Source organism: Primulina eburnea, chromosome 16 (genome assembly GCF_022965805.1).
Source record: "Primulina eburnea isolate SZY01 chromosome 16, ASM2296580v1, whole genome shotgun sequence".
Taxonomy (NCBI): domain Eukaryota; kingdom Viridiplantae; phylum Streptophyta; class Magnoliopsida; order Lamiales; family Gesneriaceae; genus Primulina; species Primulina eburnea.
The window spans coordinates 2,446,949-2,471,964 of record NC_133116.1 but is presented as its reverse complement, the minus strand read 5'-3'; the positions used below and the strand labels follow the sequence as shown (position 1 = coordinate 2,471,964).

Here is a 25,016-nt window from a genome sequence, read left to right as displayed (position 1 = left end):
CTCAGCTTCAACCATAAAAGATAGCTGAAGCAAATTAAAATTACCAAAACACACGGTATCCAAATACAAAATTAGTCAAGTTAACATGACAAAAATCAAATGAGAACAGAACAGACAAAATTACATGACAGTGTCCTTCATCCTCCAACTATCAGCAGTGCCTTGCCACAGCAAGTGATTACCTGTTCATATATCGCCTAAAACTTTCATCGTTTGAAGAAAAGCGTGCAACTGGAGGTACACTGGTTTCAGAACTGGAAAGGCTTCTTGATGTTCCATCGCTCAATGGTAATTGAAGTGTAATGTCAGGGAGAAACGGGTAAGAATATCGAACAGGAGGAACTGTATTTGTGTAAGGAGCAGTGTTGTACAATATATTGTGAGACGGTGGACCAGTACTAGGTCTTGGATAACTGAGGGACTGCTGTGGAGTAGCTCCATGCCAGGATTCAGTTGAAGGGCTGGAAGGAAATGTGAGAAGTGTGACATCAGATAAAGCATTTCTTGGATCAATATAAGGTTTGGGATACAGTTTATCACCATAAATTTCTGGAGAGAAATTTGCAAAACTTGACTTTGCATCAATGACAGGATGTTTGGCTGTCGAAGTTGCTTGATAATCCGTAGGCAACCTGAAAAGGGCCGGTGAACTTGGGGGAAACCTGAAAGTGTCCAAAGTGTTTGAAGTTCCTCCAGCTATTGGTAGCGAGGTAGCGATTTTCTGTTTCAGTGAAGATTTAGCTTGCTGAAGTGCCTCCAGAACTGATCCTAAATCCTTCGAAGTTTCCTGCAGGACAACTGGAAGCTTGTTGGATGAAGAGCTACTCGCAGAAACAATCGGTGGAAAGATTTTCTCTGCATTAGAAGAAATATTTGTTGAAGAGTGTGTCATAGTACAATATATGGGCAAACTTGGTGCCTCGTGATCTTTCCTTGAGGACTCCAGCATTGGAGGTTCACGAGTAATTACGTGGCTGCACCCCTGATCCTGAAATAATCCTTTTTTTTCATCTGGGGGCGATAGAAAACTTTGGTGAGTCTCAAGTTCTTCACCAGAGTGAGTTTCCAGTAACTTTCCTTTCATTTCTAGTTTATTTGAACTCAATGTTCCACCAGCAACTGAAAATCCATGTAACTTCATCTCCTCTTGTTCTTCTGTAAAGTCTGAATGGCTATTGGGATCAAATGAATCCTGGTGATTCATGGACAAGATAGCGGAAGGTTAAAATTATTCTGAACAACATTAATATGTCACAGCAATGATTTGGATGAAGCTACATTCAAGAATATATGATCATATGAATATAAAGAAGAATGATAGGAAAATAAATTAGTATTTAAACATAAGTAGTAGGACAATAGGAAAAAAATCTACCAACCTCAAATGTTTCATACATGGACTGATTAATCCTAATAATCATGGAGAAAATGATAACATTGAGTATCTGCTCTCAATGTTATTTAATAACTACAAAGATCGGCTGTTTGTTTCAGTTTTCAAGTGAAGGAAATGTTATTGGCTTCCACTCGAGAATGAACACATAGTTTGTGCTCCGTTCAATTTTGGCTGAAAAAAGTGTATCTTTTAAATTCATGTTTTCCGTCCCAACATATCAAAATATGATCATTCCTTCTTTCCATCATAAATATTCCTGGAAAATCTTCATCACCCGGTTTCCTCCCTCTTTCCTCTCTTTTCGTCTATTTACGTGCAAAATTGGCGTCTCTAAACTTACTAAAAACATATAATATAAACTCAGCCTAGTACAGACCTATAAGAGCATATTATATTAAATCCAAAACGTGGAAGTTATGGAAAAATAAGGGTGCATGAACTGAAGACATTTGGATTACTTTAATGGTGTAACATCTGAGGCTGGTAAAGCATACCTGTGTGCCACTGTTATTCTCTCTGTACTTCTCCTCCCATTCTCTCTGGGCCTTCTCCTCTTCTTCAAATTGCACAATGAGTAGTGCCTGATGTTTCAAAGCATTTTCCATATCATCTCTCTCATGTTCACTACTATAATGTTCATTGATCTTCCGACTTTCACTACCTGATTCTAGCATCAAGTTTTCTATAGGCTGCTTCTCACTATCATATTCCGTGTGTTCTCTCAATGATCCGGGATTAGAATAAGAGCCGTTGGAAACATCTCTTGAAGATGTGGCTTTCACAGGCCTATCATTTTGAAACTCTTCCATTGATCTGATACACAAAAAAGACGGTAGCATCCTTGGTGCAGCATGACAGACTTTGGTTAGCTTAATGACTTAGTTTAAATGCAATTACTATTATGTATATATATAATTAGAAATTGTGTTGATTGATCGGGCAAATGAAACCAAAGGGAATAATAGAAATTACAAAGAAATTACAAATAATTGCATTAAGATGTAACTTTTATGTGATTTCATGAAGGAGTTCATTCAGTTATGCACCAAAGAGATTTTAGGAGTTAAAGATCACATGTTATATTTGCCAACAGGAAAGTTATAATGGGCCAGAGATCAAAGTCCAAGGTTGGAAAAAGACCTAGTCTCCCGGCGCCTTATCCTGCGACATGATTTACCAACCCGTCTAGCTGAAGAACCATTTAATGGAAAATTATATTTTCTTCTAACAGGGTCCACATGTTTCTTCTTTTCGAGAGAACACTGAGAATCTTTTGTACTTTTCCAGGACAAGCTTCTACCAATTGATGCAGATGATTCAAGTTCAGAGCTAGAGTAAGACTCCATTTCATTTCTTCTTACTTTCAAGTTGGTTGACATATCTTTTGTCATCAACGAGTCAGTCATAGATCGATGTAGGGTTTCCTCGTGGTCAGAATTTGAATCATAACCCTCTGACACATCACTTATTCCATGGTTCTCAAGAATTGCAAGAACATCTGCAGTTGCCTTTTCAGCTTTCTTTCTCTGAAGGGATACAAACTTTAGTTGCTCCTCCAATTCAGACACCTAGATGTACATATAGTTTCAGAAACTGTTATTTTGAAATGACGACTGGATGGGACAGGGGACAGGAGGGAAGTGAAATATGCACATATTCACATATGTGCCATGAACTCACTCTCTTGGAGAGCTCATCAGCTCTTTGCGTGGACGTTTTTGAGATGGATCTTTCAGATAACAACCTTGCCCGGAGGAATTCAATTGTCATCGCATTTGAATCTTCCATGCTTGTGCTCTTTCTGATGTTATGGTAATTCAAAGGCTGAGAACTAGTACAAAACAACATGTACAAGCTAAATGCACATAATATGTCCTGTTCTTGACGATTAGAAAGATTATTACTGATTTCTCAGAACAATTATTGCCATTATATTAGTAGTATAACACAAGAAATATAACATCTAAATTATTATATCCGATGCCAAATAATCAACGTATAAGTTCCCTCAATATACTGTACATTTTTTAGAAGAACGACTTTGTTGAGTAGAGAGTAAGCTTTTAAGTTCATGGCAAACGCTACTCTGTGTCCAAAAAAAAATTCTCACACATACGCTTAAATAAATATATAGAAAGAAATCTGAGCAGCTGATGAAATGTCATTCCACCAATTTATAGTCACCTAGAAGGCAAATCGCAGTGAAATCTTCAACAAAACAACATTAAAAAAAACATCATACTCAGGCACCCAAAATGACTCAAATTCAAACCTATATCCTGATAAATAAATATTTCTACCATGGGGGTATTCAATTGATGACACCAACAAGAACAGCTTAAGTGACTTCGCAGAATACATGGAATTTCTAAGTAGGTTCTATATAACGGGCACAACCACATGAACCCAACCCTGTGACATCTTTTCGTGTGTTGCAGCGAGCGCTAAAATAGTTGAACTGGTTTGTGATAATGCACACAGCCAGAGGCAAGAAACTCTGCTTCAAAGGTTCTTCGACCATATGCATTCGTGTTTTGGGGAAAAACTAAAGCCTAAAAAAAATTCAACCACAGGAAAGACAGAATATCCGAAAATTTGAAAACTTGCCAGCAGAAGCCTTGACTGGCCAACAGTGGTCCATTATCGGCACAAAATCTATCCATTTTCGCGTCATACAGTGCTCGTCTACAAACCATCTAAACCCCAATAAATAAATCATCAAAGGCAGAGAGCTCCCACAAAAGCAACAAAACTCAAACATTTCCAAACATTAGAGCCCGCATAAAGACAAACTCGGAATGAAAATTACCAAAATTGATCAAAGACCCAAGGGAAAATTGCCTGGACATCATAAACTAAAACAAATCACGATTAAAAAAAACAAAAAACAAAATCTGGTTAATAACGAAGGGAAAGAAGAAATTACCTCGGTTCTTGACCTCCGTTCACCGAATTGGCATTTTTTAGCTCCTATAAGAAGCAACAACAAAATTCAAGGGCAAGACAAAGTAAATTGAATCATGTATCTGAATATACACAGTGAAAAGAATTTAAAATTTAGAAATAGAACCAACGAATCAGATCAATGATTTTCACTTCAGATTTTACTGGAGAAGTTGGCTGAGTTTGCCACAAAAATGGTGATTCTTTATCGATTTAAATTCAGTAATGATCACAAAGTGTCATTGTACAAGTACTCCAATGGTTTCTTTTATTTTATCCTTCTTGCTCAAGTTACTCTTTTTTTAAAAAAAAAAATGAAGATGAACTATATTCACGTGTTTTCGTTCGAAAAATATTGATAAAAAAATAAAATATATGATTATTTGTCAAATATTTGCTTAAATATTATTTTTATAAAAAAAAATTCTAAAAGAAAAAACATAAATCTAAAAATAAATTTTTAGCTTCCTCATTTTTTTTCCCCAATTAAAAAGTTTACAAATATCCACCTAACTATTGATCTGTCCAAAAAGATATTATTGTCATAAACGAGCAACGTGCTGTTTCGGCTTGGACCCTTTCAACAATAGATCTTTTTTTTTTTGGTTGGTTGATTCAACTTGAACATTTCTAAATTATAACTATAATAATATTTAATATACTGAGTAAGTATCTTATGAGACGGTCTCACGAATCTTTATATGTGAGACGGATCAATCCTTACTGATATTCACAATAAAAAGTAATAATCTTATAGTAAAAAATAATATTTTCTATGGATGACCTATTGACCTAAATAAGATATCTGTCTCACAAAATACGATATGTGAGACCGTCTCACACAAGTTTTCGTGAGACATATATCTTATTTGGGCTATCCATGAAAACATATTATTTTTTATGCTAAGAGTATTACTTTTTATTGTGAATATTGGTAGTGTTGACTCATCTCACTGATAAAGATTCGGGAGATCGTCTCACAAGAGACATACTCTATATTATAATGTGTATTGCTAAGAAAAAAATTATATTTTGTCATTTTAATGGATGTCCAAATTTACCCTTATCATTTTTCACTATATTCAATAATTAAATTGCAAAAAAATAAATAGTTAACTTAAAAACTTTTAACAAATTTTTAAATAATGTTTACATTTTAGCATATGTTCCGTGTGCTAATATTATTATTATTATATTATAAAAGAGGCAATATCACAACACGTAATTCATTCTATTCCATATGAATATTCTACATCTGAGTTTCCAACAGATGCTGATAATAAATTAATTTTCAACATCTACACGAATTATTATTTTTCTAAAATCACTGTTTATTTATTTTTATTTAAAAAAAAAAGACGAACAGAGGGAGACTATCACCAAGACGTAACACCAATCCAACCAAATTGATTATCTTGAAATTACTACATATTTATACGTGAAATTGAATTTCAAATTACTCTATTCTAGAATAATTTAATCCATGGAAATAGCTGCAACTCTAGCTTAAAATAAATAAGACATAATTTAAATTCTGGAAAAAATTACATGTCTCCAAAAAAAATATAATGAGCTTAAATATCGATTCAAAATCCATTCATTAAAATAGAATTCAGACAAATAATTTTCATAAAATTATGTAATATGAATTATAAGATCGTTTATCCAGAACAGTATGGATAATTCCAAGTCAACCACGTTTTCCTCGAGACCAATTATTTTCTTCTGTCAAACAAGAACAACGAGTTGAAGGCGGCGGCGGCGGCGGCTGCCATTGTCTTGCCTAACTCTTTCTCTTAATATAAAAAATTCATATATTCCAAGAAACGCGCACTCAAATTTTTACGCAACAACATTTCGGTTCCTTGGAAGTTCAAACTACCTAAGCAAAATCCCATTTCTTGTTTAATTGAGTTAGCTACTTTCAAGAATAGAGAGAAGACTTCTTTTTTGTTATATGGAAGTACCATCTAATTCTGGTAGCTATCCGGAAACGCACGAAACGATTCGGTGGACGTCGGGCGAGAAGGTCGATCCGAGGCTTCTGGCCTTGTTGGAATCGTTCGAGGAAATTTATGTGAAAAGGCGTGGTTTATTCAAGAAAATTTTCCCGGGGGATCATGACGAGTTGTTCCGAAAAATCGGGGATGCGATTTCCATGAAGAAGATTATGAAGATGAAGACGAAGAAAAGCATGCGGCGGAGCCAAAGCATTGGCCCGGCGTATGCAGTCAGAGGAAGAGGGTTGGATGATGGGATTGATGATCAGTTTAAGCTTGAGAGATTCAAAGTCAAGACTCCGATCGTGATCGAGGAAGACGGCCGAGGTGGTACTACAACTCTCGGGGGATCGACTAAGGATTCAGAGTGAATTCAACCCATTTTTTTGAACTTTTTCTTACTTAAATATTGGCTGATTTTTATAAATAAATGTACTGTTCAATTATTGATTTATTTGTACTTTTTTACTTTTCGGGTGAGAACTTGTATATATCTTATACTAGATTATGGGTGATCACGTTCGTGGATAAAGAGACATGTAGTTGTGTGTCGATGTAAGCAGTTGGTGTGATCAAAATCTGCTGTGAAATATGAATTCAAGAATTTGTATTAATTTTTTGTCAACATTTTGAACTAAATATACTCTTTTTTGATACCAAGAACATAATAATATCTACTAAAAATTTACAACCTTTTTTTCACGTTTTTTTGGTTATTTTTATTAATTAAAAGGGATTTTGACAATTGTAGAATGAATTATTTACAAAAATGAATGAATTTGAAAACATTAAATCATAGAACATATTGGGATTGGTTTAAAATTTTAACATATTATCCAAAATCATCGGCACGAACTCGTCCCACAAAGACATATATACCACCTACATCATCAAGTAACATATATAATATAAATATATGGGATATTTGTCTATGGTATCAAATATGTATAATGTATTATTTCTTTTATTAACATTTTTCGAAGAATTTGTTGTATATAATTTGTTTGATGTTATTTATTTAGTTAACGTAGTATGCAGGTTATTGTTTTAATATTGAGATTTAAGGATGTACTCCGAAAGTTGGAGGTCACCGATTCTCATTTTTAAAAAAAAAATTGTTTAATGTAATTATCTATATATTCTACATACATTATATCAATTTATTTAATGAAATATTAATTTAGATTGACCTGATTTCATAATTGGATTATATATATATATATATATATATATATATATATTACAAACATAATTGGATAATATTTGTCCTTTGGAAATAAGAACGTCCATTGCATCCTTATTAGGGCATCTCAACTTTCACATCATTTTTGGCGCAGGGGTCCTCCAACGGACGCTGCTCCAATTTTCTATTGGTGCAGGGGAAGCTACTTTTTTTTATTATTAAGATTTGTATTAAAAATTATAAATATTATTTATATAATAATATAATATTATTTTAATAATTAGATATTTAATTATAAAAATTGAAATATTTAATTATGAAAATTGATAAATAGATGTTAAAATAATTTTATAATTAAAAATCTAACACACAAATATTTAAATATTTATTATATTATTTTAATAATTAGATATTTAATTATAAAAATTGAAATATTTAATTATGAAAATTGATAAATAGATGTTAAAATAATTTTATAATTAAAAATCTAGCACACAAATTTATTGAATAATATTTAAACATTCAAGTATACAGTTAAAATAAAAATACGAATTCGAATTCAGATAATTTAAATGTAAATATAATAAAAGATAAATATTTTAATAATATTATCGTATTTATTAATAATATGATATTAATTATTTTAAGAGCAGGATTTGAAATAGATAGGTCGAAGATAAATATTATATTTAATACAAAAATTATGTTATTTTAAAATAAAATTACTTTAAAACATACTGTTACTTTGAATAATAATTCCTGCTTCTGAGTCAATCGAATTTTCAAAGCTGAATCTTTATTCCTCTGTGTCTTCTCTTCCCCAACGTGGGTAACCCTTAAACTTTGCTTCACCCCACTTCCATAAAAGATTCTGTTTTGCCGCCATTGAATATTACACACTCCTGTACTCGTAGGAAATCAGAGGGAAGCGAAAAAGGAGACTTTACCGGGAACAGTGAGGGAGGGTGGAGGAACAGAACAAAGATCTGATTTTTTCTAGTCGTGGAACGGACAAAATTAGGACTGATGATCAAAGATGCTGCCTTTTACGCTTTTATAGGTTGAAAAGTATTGGTTTCCTGAGAAGGGGTTTTTGTTGTGATGTAAAGCATTACAGTAGTTCTACTTCTCTTGGAATTTTATTTCGGGGTATGGAAAATCATAGAAAGCAGGGATAACGTTACAATTTGGGTTGTTTTCGTGGACAGAAAAAGTTCAAGAAAAAGGAGAAAAAATGATATTTTCAGGTATTAATTTGGTGATGATGGTGATTGGGTTTGCGGTGAGTACTTTGTTTATTGTATTTGTGTGCACAAGGCTCATTTGGGCTCGGATATATTTGACTGCGACGAGGCGGTCATTAGCCAGGGCTTCCAGATCTGATGCTGGCATCGTAAGAACTTGTTTTCACTACCTTTTTTTTCTGAGGAATTTCATTTGGTTGAAGATTTTGATTCACATGTTTTGCCCATGATGTGTTAAACATTCGTTGGCTTGTCTTTGCTCTGCCGTACTTCAATGTCTTTTGTTTACTGTGTAGCTGCATTTTGTATTTATTCTGGGTTGTTAAAGCTAGGTCATGTATAGTATGCGACTCTTTTGGATATTTGTGATGGTGGTTGACAAGCAATTACGTGGTGGCTTTTAAGATTGGGGCTCTTCCACCTAACAAACTAGTATTTTGCTCCCAAACAGATTTATTGCGTTATATCGGTTTTGAAAACCACTTCTACGTATCAAATTTCACCCTTTCTGTGTATCCTGTGCCTGTTCTATTTATGTACATGTCAAGTTGGATTCTACCTCAACCACCATGTTCATTGGGATCTAGAAATGAACTTTGGCTCCACTACATCATGCGAAGCATGGCACTAAATATTCTTTCCTCGAATTGAGGCTTTTTGGGTTTTCGGCTCAGATCGATAGGAGTAAGAGCAACGGGTTTAGAAGCTGAAGTTTGCCACCTGCTCATTCTCTGCTTGTTTGCTCGAGCAATTTCTGAAGTCTTCTCATGTTTGAATATTTTTTAGGAAATGTATTTTTGAGTCTTTGTAACTTTTATTAACCTTTTATTTCTACTTTTCACTGTTAGATTCTTCACCCAATCACTCGCATTTGTATATTTTGGAAGCTGAATTTTCATTTTAAGATAATTGCGTAGGGCGTTTGATTTTGTTTCTAATGTAAGGGGGCCAATTGCTCCTGCTAATTACCCCACTCAGTCCACACCGTCAGTATCACATCCTTGTTACAGGCTAGCACACCAACTTGTACTATGTTGCTAACCACATCAAGACACTACCATTCTGTTGTTAATTTTGTTGTTGATACTTGATCCTTTTGTGTGTGTGTCTTGTCATGGTGTAATGACACATGAGAATCCTGATTTATCTTTGCTTTGAACCACTTGTAACTCAGATCTAAAGGATTGTTTTTCTGACCTTTTCGTACAGTTGGAGCGTGGTCTTCACTGTCTTGAGCCTCTCGAGGTATCCAAATTTCCTGTGAAAAAGTATGGAGAACTGTGCTCATCCTCAAAAGAAAATGCTCTGTAAGTTCATCGATCTTCTGTGATCCTATGAGTTTACACGAAACTTGTCTGCTAAACAGGAAAACATTTAGGTTTTTTTGTGGGGATGCACATTTTGTTACTTATTTTGGTTCATGGTGTCACATGGTAATGGTTTCTCTGAAGAAATGTGACGTGTGATTAAATAACGATGTTTTCACGGGTATGTTTGGAAATTTTTGGGGGGCATATCGCTCCTCTTCTCAGGGTAAACTATATACTGCAAATATGAAGAACTATCTTTCTAAAAGCAAAAAAAAAAAACGTAACTACAATGGACTCCATGTGCTTAGCTTGGAAACTAATAGAAAAAAGAGGGAAAATGCTCACGTCTTCTGAATGGTATAGCGAACACTTAAACTAGTCAGCTTTTAAAGCTATTTTGCCAAACAATAAAAGTGAATTTATTGAGCTTAAAATTCTCAGAGTTCAGATCCCAACACAATCTTCTTAAAAATTAAAGAGGCTGTCTGAATAGCATTCTACACATCTTTATTTTTCTTAGTATTCTTTGCAGAGTTTGATGTGTCACCAAGACTTAATGATGTTTTTGAAATTTCATGATGTAGCTTTATCCTCAGGGCTCTTATGTTTGTTGATCATGTAATCTCACAAACCAAGTATGCCTTGTTTTCACCCCTGGATTTCGAATCATTCCATGTTTCTTGGACTCTTTTTTACACATTCAACCTATGAAATTGATCGGTTCAACTATTCAACTGGGCCAGACCCCGGTGCAGTTCCCGTTGAAGTGGCCTAAATACTAGTCTCGATTATCATTTAAATACTAGTCTCGATTATCATTGAAATCTAATGTATATCATCGTTGCTAAATTATCATTTGCAGTTCTTGTTCTGTTGTTTTCTGGTCATCCTTTCAATATCAGATAAAATTTGCCTCAGGTGCACCGTCTGCCTTTCGGAATACCACAATGAGGATATGCTACGCATCCTGCCTGTCTGTGGACACTCATTTCATTCTGCGTGTATTGACACATGGCTGCACCAGCACATCACGTGCCCTGTTTGTAGAATTTCTCTTCGGGATCTTCCAGAGCGAAAATGGTACGTGCAACCGATGTATAGTTCTGCTATCCGGTCCCAGTATACCATGCAATCCATCAATGCACATCACTGTCATTGTATGTTTCATGAGCATAGGTGCTCGTTGAGATCCAATGACACTCGAATAATGGGCCCAATCCAGGAGAGGGATGGTCCTGATGGTAGAGTCGGTGGCACAATCTTGATTGATCGAGATCGGATGGATAAAGATTCCGTAAATTTGAAAGTCGAGAGCCCGTCGAATCAGTGAGCTCAAGCCATTTTTCAGCTGCACTACGATCCTAGTGTGCTAACTTTTTTTCACAATGTTTCTTCATTCTTTTCTTTTTTCTGTATATTCTACCAACCGTATCTATCCATGTACATGTCCATAATAGAGGTGATGATCACTTATAAAATATATAATTTTGATATGTTTCTTCACATCCAATGTGTGCAAAACATTGAGGAGTAGGTCTTTTGTGAGACGGTCTCATGAATTTTTATCTGTGAGAAGGGTTAAACCTACCGATATTCACAATAAAAAATAATACTCTTACCATGACAAACAATATTTTTTCATGGATGACTCAAATAAAATATATATCTCACAAAATACGGTCACACAAGTTTTTGTCAACATTGAGAGTTTCTTTTTTTTACGGGTAAGATTTTAACCATAAAAATACAATTGGCCTTGGTAAATCATACCAATAACTTATTGCTAACTAGATTATTTCATCCACTCCTGACTTTGATTTCGAAGAGGACCGATAATTTCTTAAAATTTTACGAGTGAATTTTTTAATAATAAAATTCATGTTTTGGCCGCACTACTTCTTCACAAACTGGATTTTTCCTTTCGCTTCCATATATGCATATGTGGGGGCTATCATTTTTTAATAATAAAATTCATGTTTTGGCCGCACTACTTCTTCACAAACTGGATTTTTCCTTTCGCTTCCATATATGCATATGTGGGGGCTATCTAGTATTATATATAATAATTTTTTTAAAAAAATTTTGGGCTCCAAAAAAGAGATGGGCCTGAGTCATTGGACTCATTTGACTCCAAATAAGCATGGCCCTGGATATGTTGATGGTTAAGTCCAAAGGCCAAACATCCATCGCATGTGCATTTATGTATATGCAGAATCGTATATTGTTCCATTGGAGTCGGGAAATCATATATTCATAATAACAAGTAACGTGGCCTAAAACTTTGAGTAATAAAAGTGAAGCGCAAAATCACAAATTATCTTAGTATTAATTATTACATGATGGAACTCTGAACACATATCAAGAAATGAAACGTTTCTCTTACCCCAAAGTTAGTCTTTAAAATAGACGAGGGATAGTGCCCTTGGCTTGATCTTGGCCCTCAGGCTATTTTTCATCACTACAGTGAACTCCAGCTTCTCACTAAGATCCACTTTACCATTTTCATCCGGGTAACCCGACCACTCGAATTCTTGAACCATTCGGGCCAGCATCAAATTCACATGGACCGTGGCCATGCTCAAACCGGGGCAGATCCTCCTCCCCACGCCGAAAGGCATCATCTTTACGCCCGTTACGCCGGTAATATCGGCATCCTCCCGTCCCGGGAAGAATCTTTCGGGGTCGAATTTCTCCGGGTCGGACCATATCTTCGGATCCTCCGAAATACCCGGTAGGAAGAACTCAACATTTGCATCCGTTGGGATGTCGTACCCGGCTAGCTTAGCGGGTTCGGTAACTGCATGAGTTAGTGAAAAATAGGTTGGGGGGTGCTTGCGCAAGAGCTCCTTTACGACGGCGTTTAAGTACGGCATCTTCTCGATATCTTTCTCGTCAACTTTCTTGTTTTCTCCTACTGTGGACTTGATCTCCTCGTACAATCTTGATTGGATTTTGGGGTTCTCGATGAGTCTAGCGACGGCCCATTCGATGCCCGTGCCGGTGGTGTCGGTCCCGCCGTTTAAGAACTCGGAGCAGAGGGTCACGATCTCCGCGTCAGACGGGGATGATTTGCGGCCTTCGATTTTGAGGTCGAAGAGGGTGTCGAGGTATGAAAATGAAGCGGCGTTTTTGTGCAATTCTGGATTTCGAAGTGCTTCGCGGCGCTTCTCGATTAATGGGACTAGAGTTTCGATCTGTTGTTGCCTTACTTCTTGTACCCTTTTCCTTTGTTTGGAGAAAAATGGGCTTAGAAGGGGTAGATAGTCGTCCAATCTTGGATCGAGAACAATGAGCACAGTTTTCATCATTTGATCCACTTTCTCGATCATTTCCTCGTCCATTTCGACCCCAAAGCACATGGATAAGAGTATGCAGAACACGGCGAATCGTGCGTTTTTGAGAACCCAAACTGCGCCGTTATTGGCCGCCGCTTCATTCTTCAGCCTGTCGACAAGTTTCTCCATTGCCATCTCTCTCGCGTTCCGGAATTCTTTCAGCCTGGTGGCGCTGAGCCCGTTCTGAACCATGTTCCGCCGCAAGGATCTCCATACAGGGCCGTAGAGGCTGGCGTTGACGGTGAATTTGTTGCAACTGAAGATTGTCCTCGTCGGGTTCTCCCTCGGCCGGCTGGCAAAGATTTGACCTTTCACGATCAAAGCTTCGTAAGCTAAATCCGCACTGCTGATTATAATCATGGTCCTTGTCCCCATTTTCAAAGTAAAGATCGGGCCATATTCAGGTAAAAGGTCCCGAACATACTGAAAGAACTGTTTCCCTGACCCCGCCACCTGAAACAGGTTTCCCACGACCGGCCATCCCGGCGGCCCCGGCGGTAAGTTCAGCTTCTTGGACTGAGACTTATACGTAACCAAGAAAATCAAACCGGAGAGAAGGAAAGCGAAAGCTGTGAAAATGAGATGGTAGTAAGGAGAAAGCGGGGAAGACGAGAGTGAATCCATCGATGAAAGCAAGAGATGAAGACGCCTGGTGCTGGAGAGCGAGTTTATCAACAGGGAAAGCTCGAAGTTACGGGTAGGATCAATTAAAGCTATTGAAAATATTCAACAATAAAGCACATTGGCGTTAAATGCTGCTACTCTGTATTTTCGTATTTATAAGCGTAGAAATATACCAATTTTCACTGAATTTCATTAAGCAGAATCCATGCAGTGAGCTGTGAACGAAGTTGGGTGGCAAGTGGAATACGGCGGAAAGAGAAGAGGTTGGGGGTTATTAATAAATTTCAACCACTTTCGTCAATCATTTAATTTGCAGTGCCAATAAACAACGTTTTTACCGCCAGTTTTTGTTTTCTAGAAGGTAATATAATAGTGAACAGTTTTTTTTTTTTTTTTTTTTTTTTTTGAGAAGCTCTCAAGAATTTTTAGCCGTGAGACGGGTCAATCTTATCGATATTCACAATAAAAAGTAATAATCTTAGCAAAAAAATAATATTTTTTCATGGATGACCCAAATAATATATCTGTTTCACAAAATACGACCCGTGATACCGTCTCACACAAAATTTTGTCTTTAATATTAGCAAGAGTAGGTCTCATGTGAGACCGTCTCACGGATCTCAATCTATGAGACGGGTCAACCCTACTCATATTCACAATAAAAACTAATACTCTTAGCATAAACATAAAAAGTATTTTTTTTTCATGGATTACTCAAATAAAAATTCGTCTCACAAAATACGATCCGTAAGACCGTCTTACACAAATTTTTGCATATCAGCAAATATTTCAATTATATAGGCTTTCATTTTCTTTTTTTTTTGGGTCAACAATTTGTACATTTATTTGTATTTTATCTTGGTTTTATTAATATATATATATTAATTTTAAAAAGTGCAATCATTTTTTAAATAAATTAAACAAGGATAAAATAGAAAGTTTATATATCAATTTTGGTTTTTAAAGTATTTTTAAAATCTATGAAAAAACAATCAAATATATATTTAGGACTGAGGGAATAAAAATAATTCAGTATTTGTCAATAGATTATATTGTATTCCAAAACATTTTTTTAGCCACACAAAATATATGTATGTATATAGTTTTGATATCCTGCACACCTACCGTACACACTTTTGTGAGCACCGATGAGGTGTCACTCACCCATTGGATGTGATGAGATATAGAAAAATTGCGCATCCAATTGGTGAATGACACCTCATCGGTGCCACAAAAGTGTGTACGGTAGGTGTACAGGATATCAAAACTGTGTATGTATATGTGTATATATATATATATATATATATGTATGTATGTGTATATATATGTATGTGTGTGTGAATTGGAGTCAAATGGGTTGACTCGCGGGAATTAAATTTTGGTGGTTGTCCTGGTAGAGAGGTTATATTTGTAATAGGTGTTCTGGTACAAAGGTTTTAAATTCATATTCAATTATAATAAATAATTCTTTCAACTAAAAAATTATCCGAAAAAAGTGAGGTCTGCCTCATATAAGTTATAGTCATCGGTTTGCCTAGGAATATTTTGAAAAGACCCGAGTCCTAAATTTTTTTGGAGAATCAATCTAATAATAAATTATAATTTCAATGGTCTATATTTACAATAAAATATAATATTTTTTTTATAAATAACATAAAATAAAAAATCAATATCACAAAATCGACTCATAAAAACATTTCACATGAATCTATTTAATTAAATTATTCACAAAACCGTTGAATGGAATGTATTAATGTCGAATGCAATACCATGCATGGTTTCAATCAAACAAGTCAAAAAGATGGATCGAGTATTTAATGATTTCATTTATTGACTGAATAATCAGTTGGATGCACGTGACGTTGCACAAGATTTGTGAAAATTATAATGAGGCACCTTTTTAAATAATAAATTAATTCGACGATATCCTAATAATAAAAACATGATGGTGGACTAGCCCAAGATAGGGAGAGATGATTAATTTTCTCACATAAGTTCGATCAATAATTTAGGAGTTGTATATATAGGTTTGGACAATTCTCTCCCTCTTGAACTAGTTTTTGGGGTTGAGTTAGGTCTAAGTTTCAATCTTAACAAGGTATCAGAGCCCAGGTTCCACCATTATGTGCTAGACTGCCTATAATTAGGCCATCCGTTTTGCCCATAATTGAGTCATTTGTAAATTCCACGCTCTAGATGTTCATTCCTGAGCGTGAGAGGGGTGTGCTAATTGTCTTACATCGGTTGGATCAATAACCTGGGAGTTGTATATATGAGCTTGGACAATCCTCCCCAACTAACTTTTGTGGTTGAGTTAGGTCCAAGTTCCAATCTTGACAGAGACGTGAATACTTGTGATATACGGAGGTATCTATCTATCAGGGAGTGTAAATGAGATTCTTTTTTTATATTACATGTTGTTTTAAAAAAATTAAAATAAAATGTTTTTCATACTGAAATATTTGTAGGTGAATGTGTATGCTTTTAATAAAAAAAATTAACAATCTCTTCTGTTTTCTGACAGGTTCTTTTTATTGGGTAAAAAGATGACATCCGAGAAAACAAGTCTGGAAATTGACAGAGTTTTTGCCATAGTAATTGCTGTTATTATACTTGGGCGATGTCATGTTATATTTTTTTCCCCAGATTGCACTTTTAGCTAACTTCTCCCATTTTACACACACACGTGATGTATATTATACACGAGTATGTCTCTTGTGAGACGGTCTCACGAATCTTTATCTGTAGGACGGGTCAATCCTACCGATATTCACGATAAAAAGTAATACTCTTAGCGTAAAAAATAATATTTTCATGGATGATCCAATTAAGAGATCCGTCTAAAAAATACGACTCGTGAGATCGTCTCACACAAGTTTTTGTCATTATATACACACACTCTTTCGGGCAACTTTTCTCATTTTACATTTTCGATGTGTGGTGATAAGTTATCTTCGTGTCTCTAATTTTTAAAAATAAATTATTCTATGAAAATTACTGATACCAAATGGGGTGCTGGTAATGGAAAATTGAATTATTCTATTGTTGTGTCTGAAAAAGTTTGTCCGATGAGTAGCATAACTTCGTTGATTTATGAGTTATTTTTATTGTTTCCATATGACATTTGTAACATCTACTTTATTTTTTAATTCAGATAGTGAAATTTTTAGTATGCTAAATTTGGGACTCTCTGGCATGCAAAGATAAATATTGAATGTGATATGTAATTGAAATCAAAGTATCTTTTAAAATGTACATAGGTTACAAACATTTGAGGGTGAATCCATAATTATAAAATAATATTAAATATAAAATATTAAAAAAACACAAAAAAAATTATGAGATATTGTGACGGATCAATTTTGTAATATGATCTGACTCAGACCATGAAATAATAGTATTTTTTCATTATATGTATGGACCGAGTCGATCTTTCTCATTCACATAGATATGTGAAATCGTTTCACATTATATATATATATCACATCACATGATGCTTCGGTGGAGACTTGTTATATCAATTGAATATATATATATATATCACATCACATGATGCCTCGGTGGGGACTTGTAATATAAATTGAACAATATCCAAAATATTTTAATTGAATTTTTTGCACTCGCGAAAAGTGTTGAACATTGTGCTTTCCTCTTTGTACCACGCTTTCTAACGTGGTAGTCTCACCCCAACCCCGCCAAATATAATTAAAATTGACGTGTTTGCTCGTCCCGCTCTTGGCAATATCCTAACCAGCCCAAATGGTGGTCGGCCCGTCCAGCTCCGCCAAATGGTGGGTTGTTGCTAGACTCCGGATCGACCAGTTCTGCTGACTCATTTTGACACATCTATTCTTTATTCTTAAAGATAGACTCGATAGCTGATCCCATAAAAACGAACGAATGAGTCATATTTGGTTGACTCGAAAATTTTAATTTTTTAAAAAATAATTAATAAATATTATCTATATTTTTATATATTGTATATCTGAAAAATATATATTATATATTTATATCATAAATTGTCATAATTTAATATTTATTTTCTACATTTTTTATTCATTAATCAATTGTTTATTTAATTTTATAAATATATTTTATTTTTAATAATTAGATTTTTAAAAAAAATCGAGTTAATGGAGTTAAACAAGTTAGTCGTGTCTGGGTTGGAAGTTTTCGGGTTGAATTGGACTCGAGTTCGGATCGATCAATTTTTAAATAGTACTATACACCAACCCAATCGAATCCACACTCCTGTGTTAATATTATTACTCATAAATAGCGGGCATTTCACTTGTCCCCAAAAATTACTCTTTTTCCTTAAATTTAACCACTTCAACGAATTAAGACTTTTTTGACATGACTCTCAAGTACATGCGTATGTATATTAACTGAAATTATATTTATGAACTCTACAAAGACATGAAGTATATATATATAAAGAAAAAAGGTCAAACAAAAATCAAACAAGTTTAGCCATAACATAAAATGAAATCTAAATAAAACCACAACCACAAATTTGATCAAATAGTTATGCAAGATTCAAATAGAATATGGGGCTGTTTGAAATTCCAACACCTCCAAAATCATGTTTTACTAGAAACAAATGAAGCTTGTCTCATCCAAAATAACAAGATATGGTGGCGTTAGATAAACACAACATATTGCTTGATGAGATGATAATGCGGTTCTCAAAAGCCATCAGACAAAGGGTATGATGGCGTTAAAGAAGAGACTCATAGTACCTATTCGAAATCAAACTTAATCTTCTTCGGAACACCGTGGGCGCCACCCACCTGAAAAAAGTTCAGTCAAATCATTCAGTTTTTAAATCTAGAAATCAAACACTTGCGACACTATAAATTTATTATTTGATCAAAATATGGAATAGTTTTTGAGGTAAAGCACATGGGCATTAAACGTATGAGGATTTTATAATGTTCTCGTGCCAGTAAATTCTTACAATTTCCGGACACTCGTAATCAATACCAGCAGCCTCAATCCGCTTTCGTCTTTTCTTATCTCTTTTCAGTACAGACATCACCGATTTCTGCTGTTGTTCAAAAGTTTTCTCCTGGACGACGTAGGATTCAAAAATTATGATTAAGAATTATATGCAAGATTTGTGCTTTCACAAACTTTACGTCAATCTTTAAACAAAATAGCATGATAAGTTCAAATTAAGTTTATACCTTATCTTGACGTCTCCGTTCGATTTGAACCCAATCCAAGGGTTTGTAAGTGCGGTTCACGCCTTTCCATCTGAAATAGTCAAGCCACAATCAATGACCAATTCAACGAGCCTTCGAGATTTGCATCTTTACAAGTAAAAGGATGTCTCGTTTAAGTGTTGACCCATCATCAAATAAGAATCAAGCCCATGTTAATGTTGCATGGATATGGGTACGAGTATCGTATCGAATACGATACGGATACGACGACACGTCAAATTTTGAACACGATACGGTTATGATACGAAAATCATTAAAATATATATAAATATTATATATATTTATATTTATATAAATTTAATATTGAAAAGTAAAAATTATAGAGATAGATGTAATATTTCATTAATCATAATATCTCAAGTACAAAATATTAAATGCAAAATCCATCTTTAAGTAAAAAGAAATCAAACATCTATATCGGTTGAATTGAGAGCCGCTTGCGCAGAAATGGAATGAAAGAGATGGACAAATTTATTTAGGGATTTAAAATCCAGCCCAATTTATTTTAAATTATTTTCTTTTAGTCCCTAGAAATTTTAATTTTTTAATTAATCCCTAAAACTTTTAAATATTTGCAATTTTGCTCAAACGTATCCAAGCCGTATCCATGGCGTGTCCTCGCCGTGTCCACAACGTATCCGGCTGGTCAACCCTAAACAAAGTCAACGATACGGATTTTGAGGTATCCGACACGTGTTTCCGCGTGTCGTATCCGTATCCGTATCGTATCTGTATCCGATACTTCCAAAAAAAAAAAATTTAAGGTATCCGTGCTACATAGGTTATCACATACTATAGGATTGATTATTCATTTATTCACGTCAAAGAAAAGATATCGCCAAGTATGAATGATTTCCAGAGGAAATTTCTTCCAACTTTAGCATCATTATAATCATAAAATGGGATGACTAGGCAATTGCATAACAAGGGGATTGCAATGGTAAAATGTCATTACTCACAATTGCGGATGAACACGTTCCGGGGGAACAAGACTCACTTGTAATAAATGCTCGTACATTAAATAATTATGCATGCAATCGGCAACAACTTTGGCAACCTGCAGTTGAGAACAAAAGAATGAAGACTCCGACTATCAAAAGCGCATCCTGAAGCAAGTGAGATTATAATATCTTTGCAGAAATTCAACCTCGGGAGACTCGAACTCGATGAATCCAAAATGCTTTGATTTTCCGGTCTGTCACGCAAGATAGAAAAAGAAATCAATCATAGAATTCATAGGCTATGGGCATAAAATTCGAGTTGATGACATGCACATTAACATTACCAACAAAGCTCAAAAACTAATGAAAAATTACAAAATATAGCAAGAAAAAACACACCTTTCTATTCCTTGCAATTCTAAGCCGCTTGATAGAACCAAACTGCTTGAAGAAACCTGTAAATCGACACATCTTTTATGGGAATGCGACACAAAACAATACCTGCGGAGCTAAATTCAAGAACTCGACAAATACATCAGCCAAATAACGAAAAACCAATACCTTCCATCTCATTCTCGTAAAATCCGTGCGGGATTCTCCCAATATACAAGACGGTTGCTTTGTTCTCTTTATCTTCGATTTTCAGAATATCCCTCGCTGGACCACCCTCTAGCGGCTAAAAATAATTTTTCCAAACAAAAAGTTCAAAACATGTCACAACTCCCGACTCACTGATCGATTATAATAAATTAACAGGCAGTAGCATACCAGGAAATCACGTGATTCCTTTTTCGAAGCAGAGATATCAGCAGAGGCCTTCTTCAAATTCTTGGCCATCATTCTCTTCTTAGCTTTTATCCCCATTTTTCTACAGACAAGCGTGGATATAATTGTTGATCGAATCTATGCCAATAAAAGAGCAGTTCATAATAACGGGAAGAATAATTAACCCTCTGTTTAGAGGCACCAGATTGCAAGTTTGGAACACAGAATTGATATTTGAAGGGATTAGGCTAGATTTTGTTTCATTCAAACTGAACGAATTTATGGGATTTGAATTACAAAGAACAACAATCGTTCGATTAACCAAAAAATTATGATATAAATTACGAATTTTACCTCAAACTTCAAGTTTCGCGTTCTTGATTCCACAAAATTTCTGCTTCTCCAGATACTTCAACAGCGGAAGTAGACGGCTGCGGCCAAGAGACAGACTTAACCTATTTTACTTTTTATTTTTTAATAATGTGTGCATCACCTCACTATAATGAGGCCTGATATATGTTGGCCCATTGGGCCAATTCACCAAAGATTTGGTTGCTATCTACTCTCTTATAAATCTTGTATGTTAGTTATTTATTTATTTATTTTTGAACAACGGTGGATTGGTTTATTGGTTATTATATAATAAAAAAATATAGTAATATCTTATATTGATATTTAATCAAATAGTAGTAAGATAATTAGTAAAATGAGGGAATTATATTTTTTGGAAGAAATATTCAATTTTTTATACATGCTCGCCCCTCATCAACAAACAAGAAGCCGTCAGAGAGGCATATGATAGAGCTACAAAATGACATTCTCATCAGTAAAAGAACACTGAACAAAACACATTAGCCAGTGTATCAGCACGATCCACTTCGAGCCTACGGGCTAATCAACTCCTCAAATCTCAAAAGCAAAACTGGAATTTTTTTTCTTTTTTGATCCGTGTCCCTTGTCACATTAGCATTCTCCAAGAATTCACTTGAGAAAAACAAGTCCTCCTCGTGCATAGGCTTGGTTAGAGTACAGGACGACCTGTCTTTGAAATCTTCCTCATGGAATCCATGTAAGATCTTGGAACGCACGCCTTCAACTTATCAAAGAATGTGTCACTGCGGGTATCAAAACACTCAATTCTCGATTTAGTGGCAATAAGAACAAGGTTTTCCTCATTTTCAACATCAATCTCATACAACTCTTCAAACACCTCTTCAAACTCTCTAATCAACCTCCCATAAAACGACTCACTCGAAGGAATGATATTTATAACGACGACGCCGGTCTCATGGAGAATGGCTCTCGCAGCTAAAAGAACATATTTTTGCACAAACTCCATAGGCGGAGCATAACTTCCCATTGATGCATCACATGAATCCAGATCAACCATTATAACGTCTAACTTAAAAGCCCCGTCCACTTTCATCGCTAGATCACTAAGAAATTCGATCCCATCACCGACATGTAGATGGATAAGCTCATTGTTCCCCAGTCCAAAATGCCTCTTCGCAACTTCCGAGACCACGACATCTATTTCCACTCCTACAACCTCGAAATCCAACTTTTTACTCAAAAATCCAATCAATGCCCCTCCTCCCACCCCCAGACACAGAGCTTTCGGCCTAAATCCATCTTGAATCCGCTCTTCCAAACATGCGCTAATGACTGAAATGCCAGCCACCATGGGACTCAGATATGGATGGACCAATACATCGTCATCTAATTCAAATTCCATATCATGCAATTCTTCGCATAAAAACTTATTTTTCGGGCGAATTCTCATCTGGGTTTGTACCAAATTCGGCATTCTCTTAAACCTCAACCTCCTCCTAAATTCTCGAACAACGCTATCGTCATTCCTCAACTCAACGTTCTCTATCAGCATTTCACCAACACAAGGCCCTTCACAAGTCTCCAAGATTGAACCTGTGACCACTTCATCTTCGTATATCAAGAATGGTATCTCCGGAACTTCACCGTTATCAAGAAAAGCAGATTTGGGGGTCAGCGCCAATACCAGAGGGGCGACATTTGGTTGGACTGAGGAAGCGTGGCAGGCGTATGATTGTGAATCGGAAATCAGGATCAAACGTGAGAGAGGCGAGGAAGTTGGCGAAGAAAGGAGGAGGTGGAGGTGGCCGGAGAAAGTGGAGAAAATCCAATCTGATTCGCGGCCTTTTGGCACCCACATGGCTGCGGTGGCGGCGTCAAATCCATTGGCGTCGCTGATGGTCACGGCGGGTGAATCTAGGACGGCGATGCGGAGAAGATGGTGGCGGGAGGCCGGAGAATTTGGGATTGTGAAGGTGATGTAGCGGGATGGTTCGATCGTTGCGAAGGTGGAGGGATGAATTGACATTTTAGCATAGATTTGTGCTGCACTGGCAGATATTCTCGGAAATTATGACATAAATATATTACCAAATAAATATAGTTTTTTTTTTTGTGTGTGGAGAGTTTAATGTTTATAATGCTTGATGATTAATTTTTTTATAAAAATTAGTGATTATATCTCTTATTATAAAGTTTCTTCCTACAGAGTAACGTGTCATCGTCTATTTTTATTTTATTATATATCAATAAAATTTCAATTTTTTAATTCAAATAGCTAGTGACTAAATGAATATGACTTTCTTTTCACAGATATATAATACAAGAAATATTTTTTTTTAAAGGATATAAGAAATAATCTAATTTATAAAAAATGTTAAAAAATAAAAATAAAAAAGGGCTTAACAAGGAAAAAGATAACACAATCAAACTTTTTTTTTTATGTTTCATTTTTTTTGGTTTTTTTTATATTCTAGTTTTTTAAATATTTTTTTTATCTTGTTATTTTTTCTTGTATATTTTTTCTCAGCTATGAACTACATCTCGAGACGTTTGATGATGAACAAAAAATTAAAACAAAAGCAAATAACATATTAAAAAAATCTAATTATAAATTTATTTTGATTTGCTTTTATGATTTTAATTTTAAAATATACCGGCTAAATATATTGTTTTGAATTTTAACATTCACAGTCAAAATAAAATATCTATTTTGGTTTTGTTTTAATTTTTAATTTTTTTTAAAGAAATATAATTTTAAAATTTCCATACTCTGTAATATTGTGAACATGTAGTAATTGACTAATTGTAAGGTGTCTAAAAATGTACCAAGAGATATATGTAATTTTTAAAGTTAATTGGTGTAAATATAAGTTTGATACTAATATGAGTTGTACAAAAACTATAAAGAGATATATGTAAATTTTAAAGTTAACGAGTATAAATATAATTTTGATACAATTTCGAGAGATAAATGTACTTTTTAAAATTAATTTTTTGTTATGATGAACCTAGAGCGATGTATAATTTTGATATGTTACACATCTATCGTGTAAGTTATTTGGACATCGATGAAGTGTCGGTCAATGATATACAAATTTTTTATATTAGTAGGTGAGTGACATTTTAACGATATTTACATAAATATATATTATGTGTTTGGGTGTGATTATGGCTAAGTGTCATGAATGCTTAATATATTAGCTTCATATATTAATGATACATACAACGCGTGTGCTTCGGTGGCTAGTATATATATATATACTAGGAATGTACACGTGCGATGCACGTAGGTGACTAATAATGAAAAATATAATAACGAGAATTAGATACTGTTTAAAGTCGTTTAAATAACATAATGTTTATAAGTATTTATCAATCTAAATATATCGAAACACAAAACATAAAAGTACATCATGATTATAAATAATATATATTCACTTATTTATATAACATTTTTCAATCCGCGACATAATACAGCTCTCTTAAATGATAAATCAAAATTAAATGATAAATCAACAAAATTATTTTTCATTCAAAATGAAAAAAAAAACAATAAAAATAAAATTATCAGAATAGTGAATTTTACCAAAATCAAAACTAAATTGACTTAAATAGAGTATACATAGACAAACGTCAAATAAAATTCTCTTAATTTACTAAATCATCATAATAATGTTAAAATAAAATCATTAAACTTGTTTTTAAGGTAAATAT

At 34.5% G+C, this 25,016-nt stretch overlaps 5 protein-coding genes across 7 annotated transcripts; 1 reads left to right on the top strand and 4 right to left on the bottom strand.

The window, feature by feature from the left end:
• Window positions 1-21: 21 nt before the first annotated feature.
• Window positions 22-4,527, bottom strand: LOC140817392 (uncharacterized). The gene is made up of 6 exons (XM_073177050.1): window positions 4,505-4,527; window positions 4,323-4,366; window positions 3,077-3,227; window positions 2,537-2,964; window positions 1,891-2,209; window positions 22-1,192 (listed from the first exon to the last, which is right to left on the bottom strand). Exons 3-6 carry the CDS (start codon window positions 3,182-3,184, stop codon window positions 179-181), a joined length of 1,869 nt encoding a protein of 622 aa, XP_073033151.1. The 5' UTR covers window positions 3,185-3,227; window positions 4,323-4,366; window positions 4,505-4,527; the 3' UTR covers window positions 22-178.
• A 3,749-nt stretch (window positions 4,528-8,276) lies between these two features.
• On the top strand, window positions 8,277-11,598 carry LOC140817389 (E3 ubiquitin-protein ligase ATL59-like). 2 transcript variants are annotated; one of them, XM_073177047.1, is made up of 4 exons: window positions 8,277-8,915; window positions 9,976-10,073; window positions 10,995-11,156; window positions 11,253-11,598. In XM_073177047.1, exons 1-4 carry the CDS (start codon window positions 8,757-8,759, stop codon window positions 11,404-11,406), a joined length of 573 nt encoding a protein of 190 aa, XP_073033148.1. In that variant the 5' UTR covers window positions 8,277-8,756; the 3' UTR covers window positions 11,407-11,598. The 2 variants fall into 2 exon arrangements, with proteins under 2 accessions (XP_073033148.1, XP_073033147.1); XM_073177046.1 differs by having other exon boundaries at window positions 10,995-11,598.
• A 732-nt stretch (window positions 11,599-12,330) lies between these two features.
• On the bottom strand, window positions 12,331-14,273 carry LOC140816826 (cytochrome P450 77A2-like). The gene has a single exon (XM_073176299.1). The coding sequence runs from the start codon at window positions 14,033-14,035 to the stop codon at window positions 12,467-12,469; it is 1,569 nt and encodes a 522-aa protein (XP_073032400.1). The 5' UTR covers window positions 14,036-14,273; the 3' UTR covers window positions 12,331-12,466.
• A 4,285-nt stretch (window positions 14,274-18,558) lies between these two features.
• LOC140816376 (uncharacterized RNA-binding protein C1827.05c) lies at window positions 18,559-21,472 on the bottom strand. 2 transcript variants are annotated; one of them, XM_073175599.1, is made up of 9 exons: window positions 21,324-21,472; window positions 20,973-21,107; window positions 20,766-20,880; window positions 20,604-20,659; window positions 20,411-20,458; window positions 20,223-20,320; window positions 19,225-19,294; window positions 18,996-19,106; window positions 18,559-18,828 (listed from the first exon to the last, which is right to left on the bottom strand). In XM_073175599.1, the coding sequence occupies exons 2-9, from the start codon at window positions 21,066-21,068 to the stop codon at window positions 18,778-18,780; spliced, it is 645 nt and encodes a 214-aa protein (XP_073031700.1). In that variant the 5' UTR covers window positions 21,069-21,107; window positions 21,324-21,472; the 3' UTR covers window positions 18,559-18,777. The 2 variants fall into 2 exon arrangements, with proteins under 2 accessions (XP_073031700.1, XP_073031701.1); XM_073175600.1 differs by having other exon boundaries at window positions 20,973-21,072; window positions 21,324-21,471.
• Window positions 21,473-21,781: 309 nt separating this feature from the next.
• Window positions 21,782-23,375, bottom strand: LOC140817394 (uncharacterized). Its single transcript, XM_073177052.1, has one exon. It carries the CDS (start codon window positions 23,326-23,328, stop codon window positions 21,991-21,993), a length of 1,338 nt encoding a protein of 445 aa, XP_073033153.1. The 5' UTR covers window positions 23,329-23,375; the 3' UTR covers window positions 21,782-21,990.
• Window positions 23,376-25,016: the final 1,641 nt, after the last annotated feature.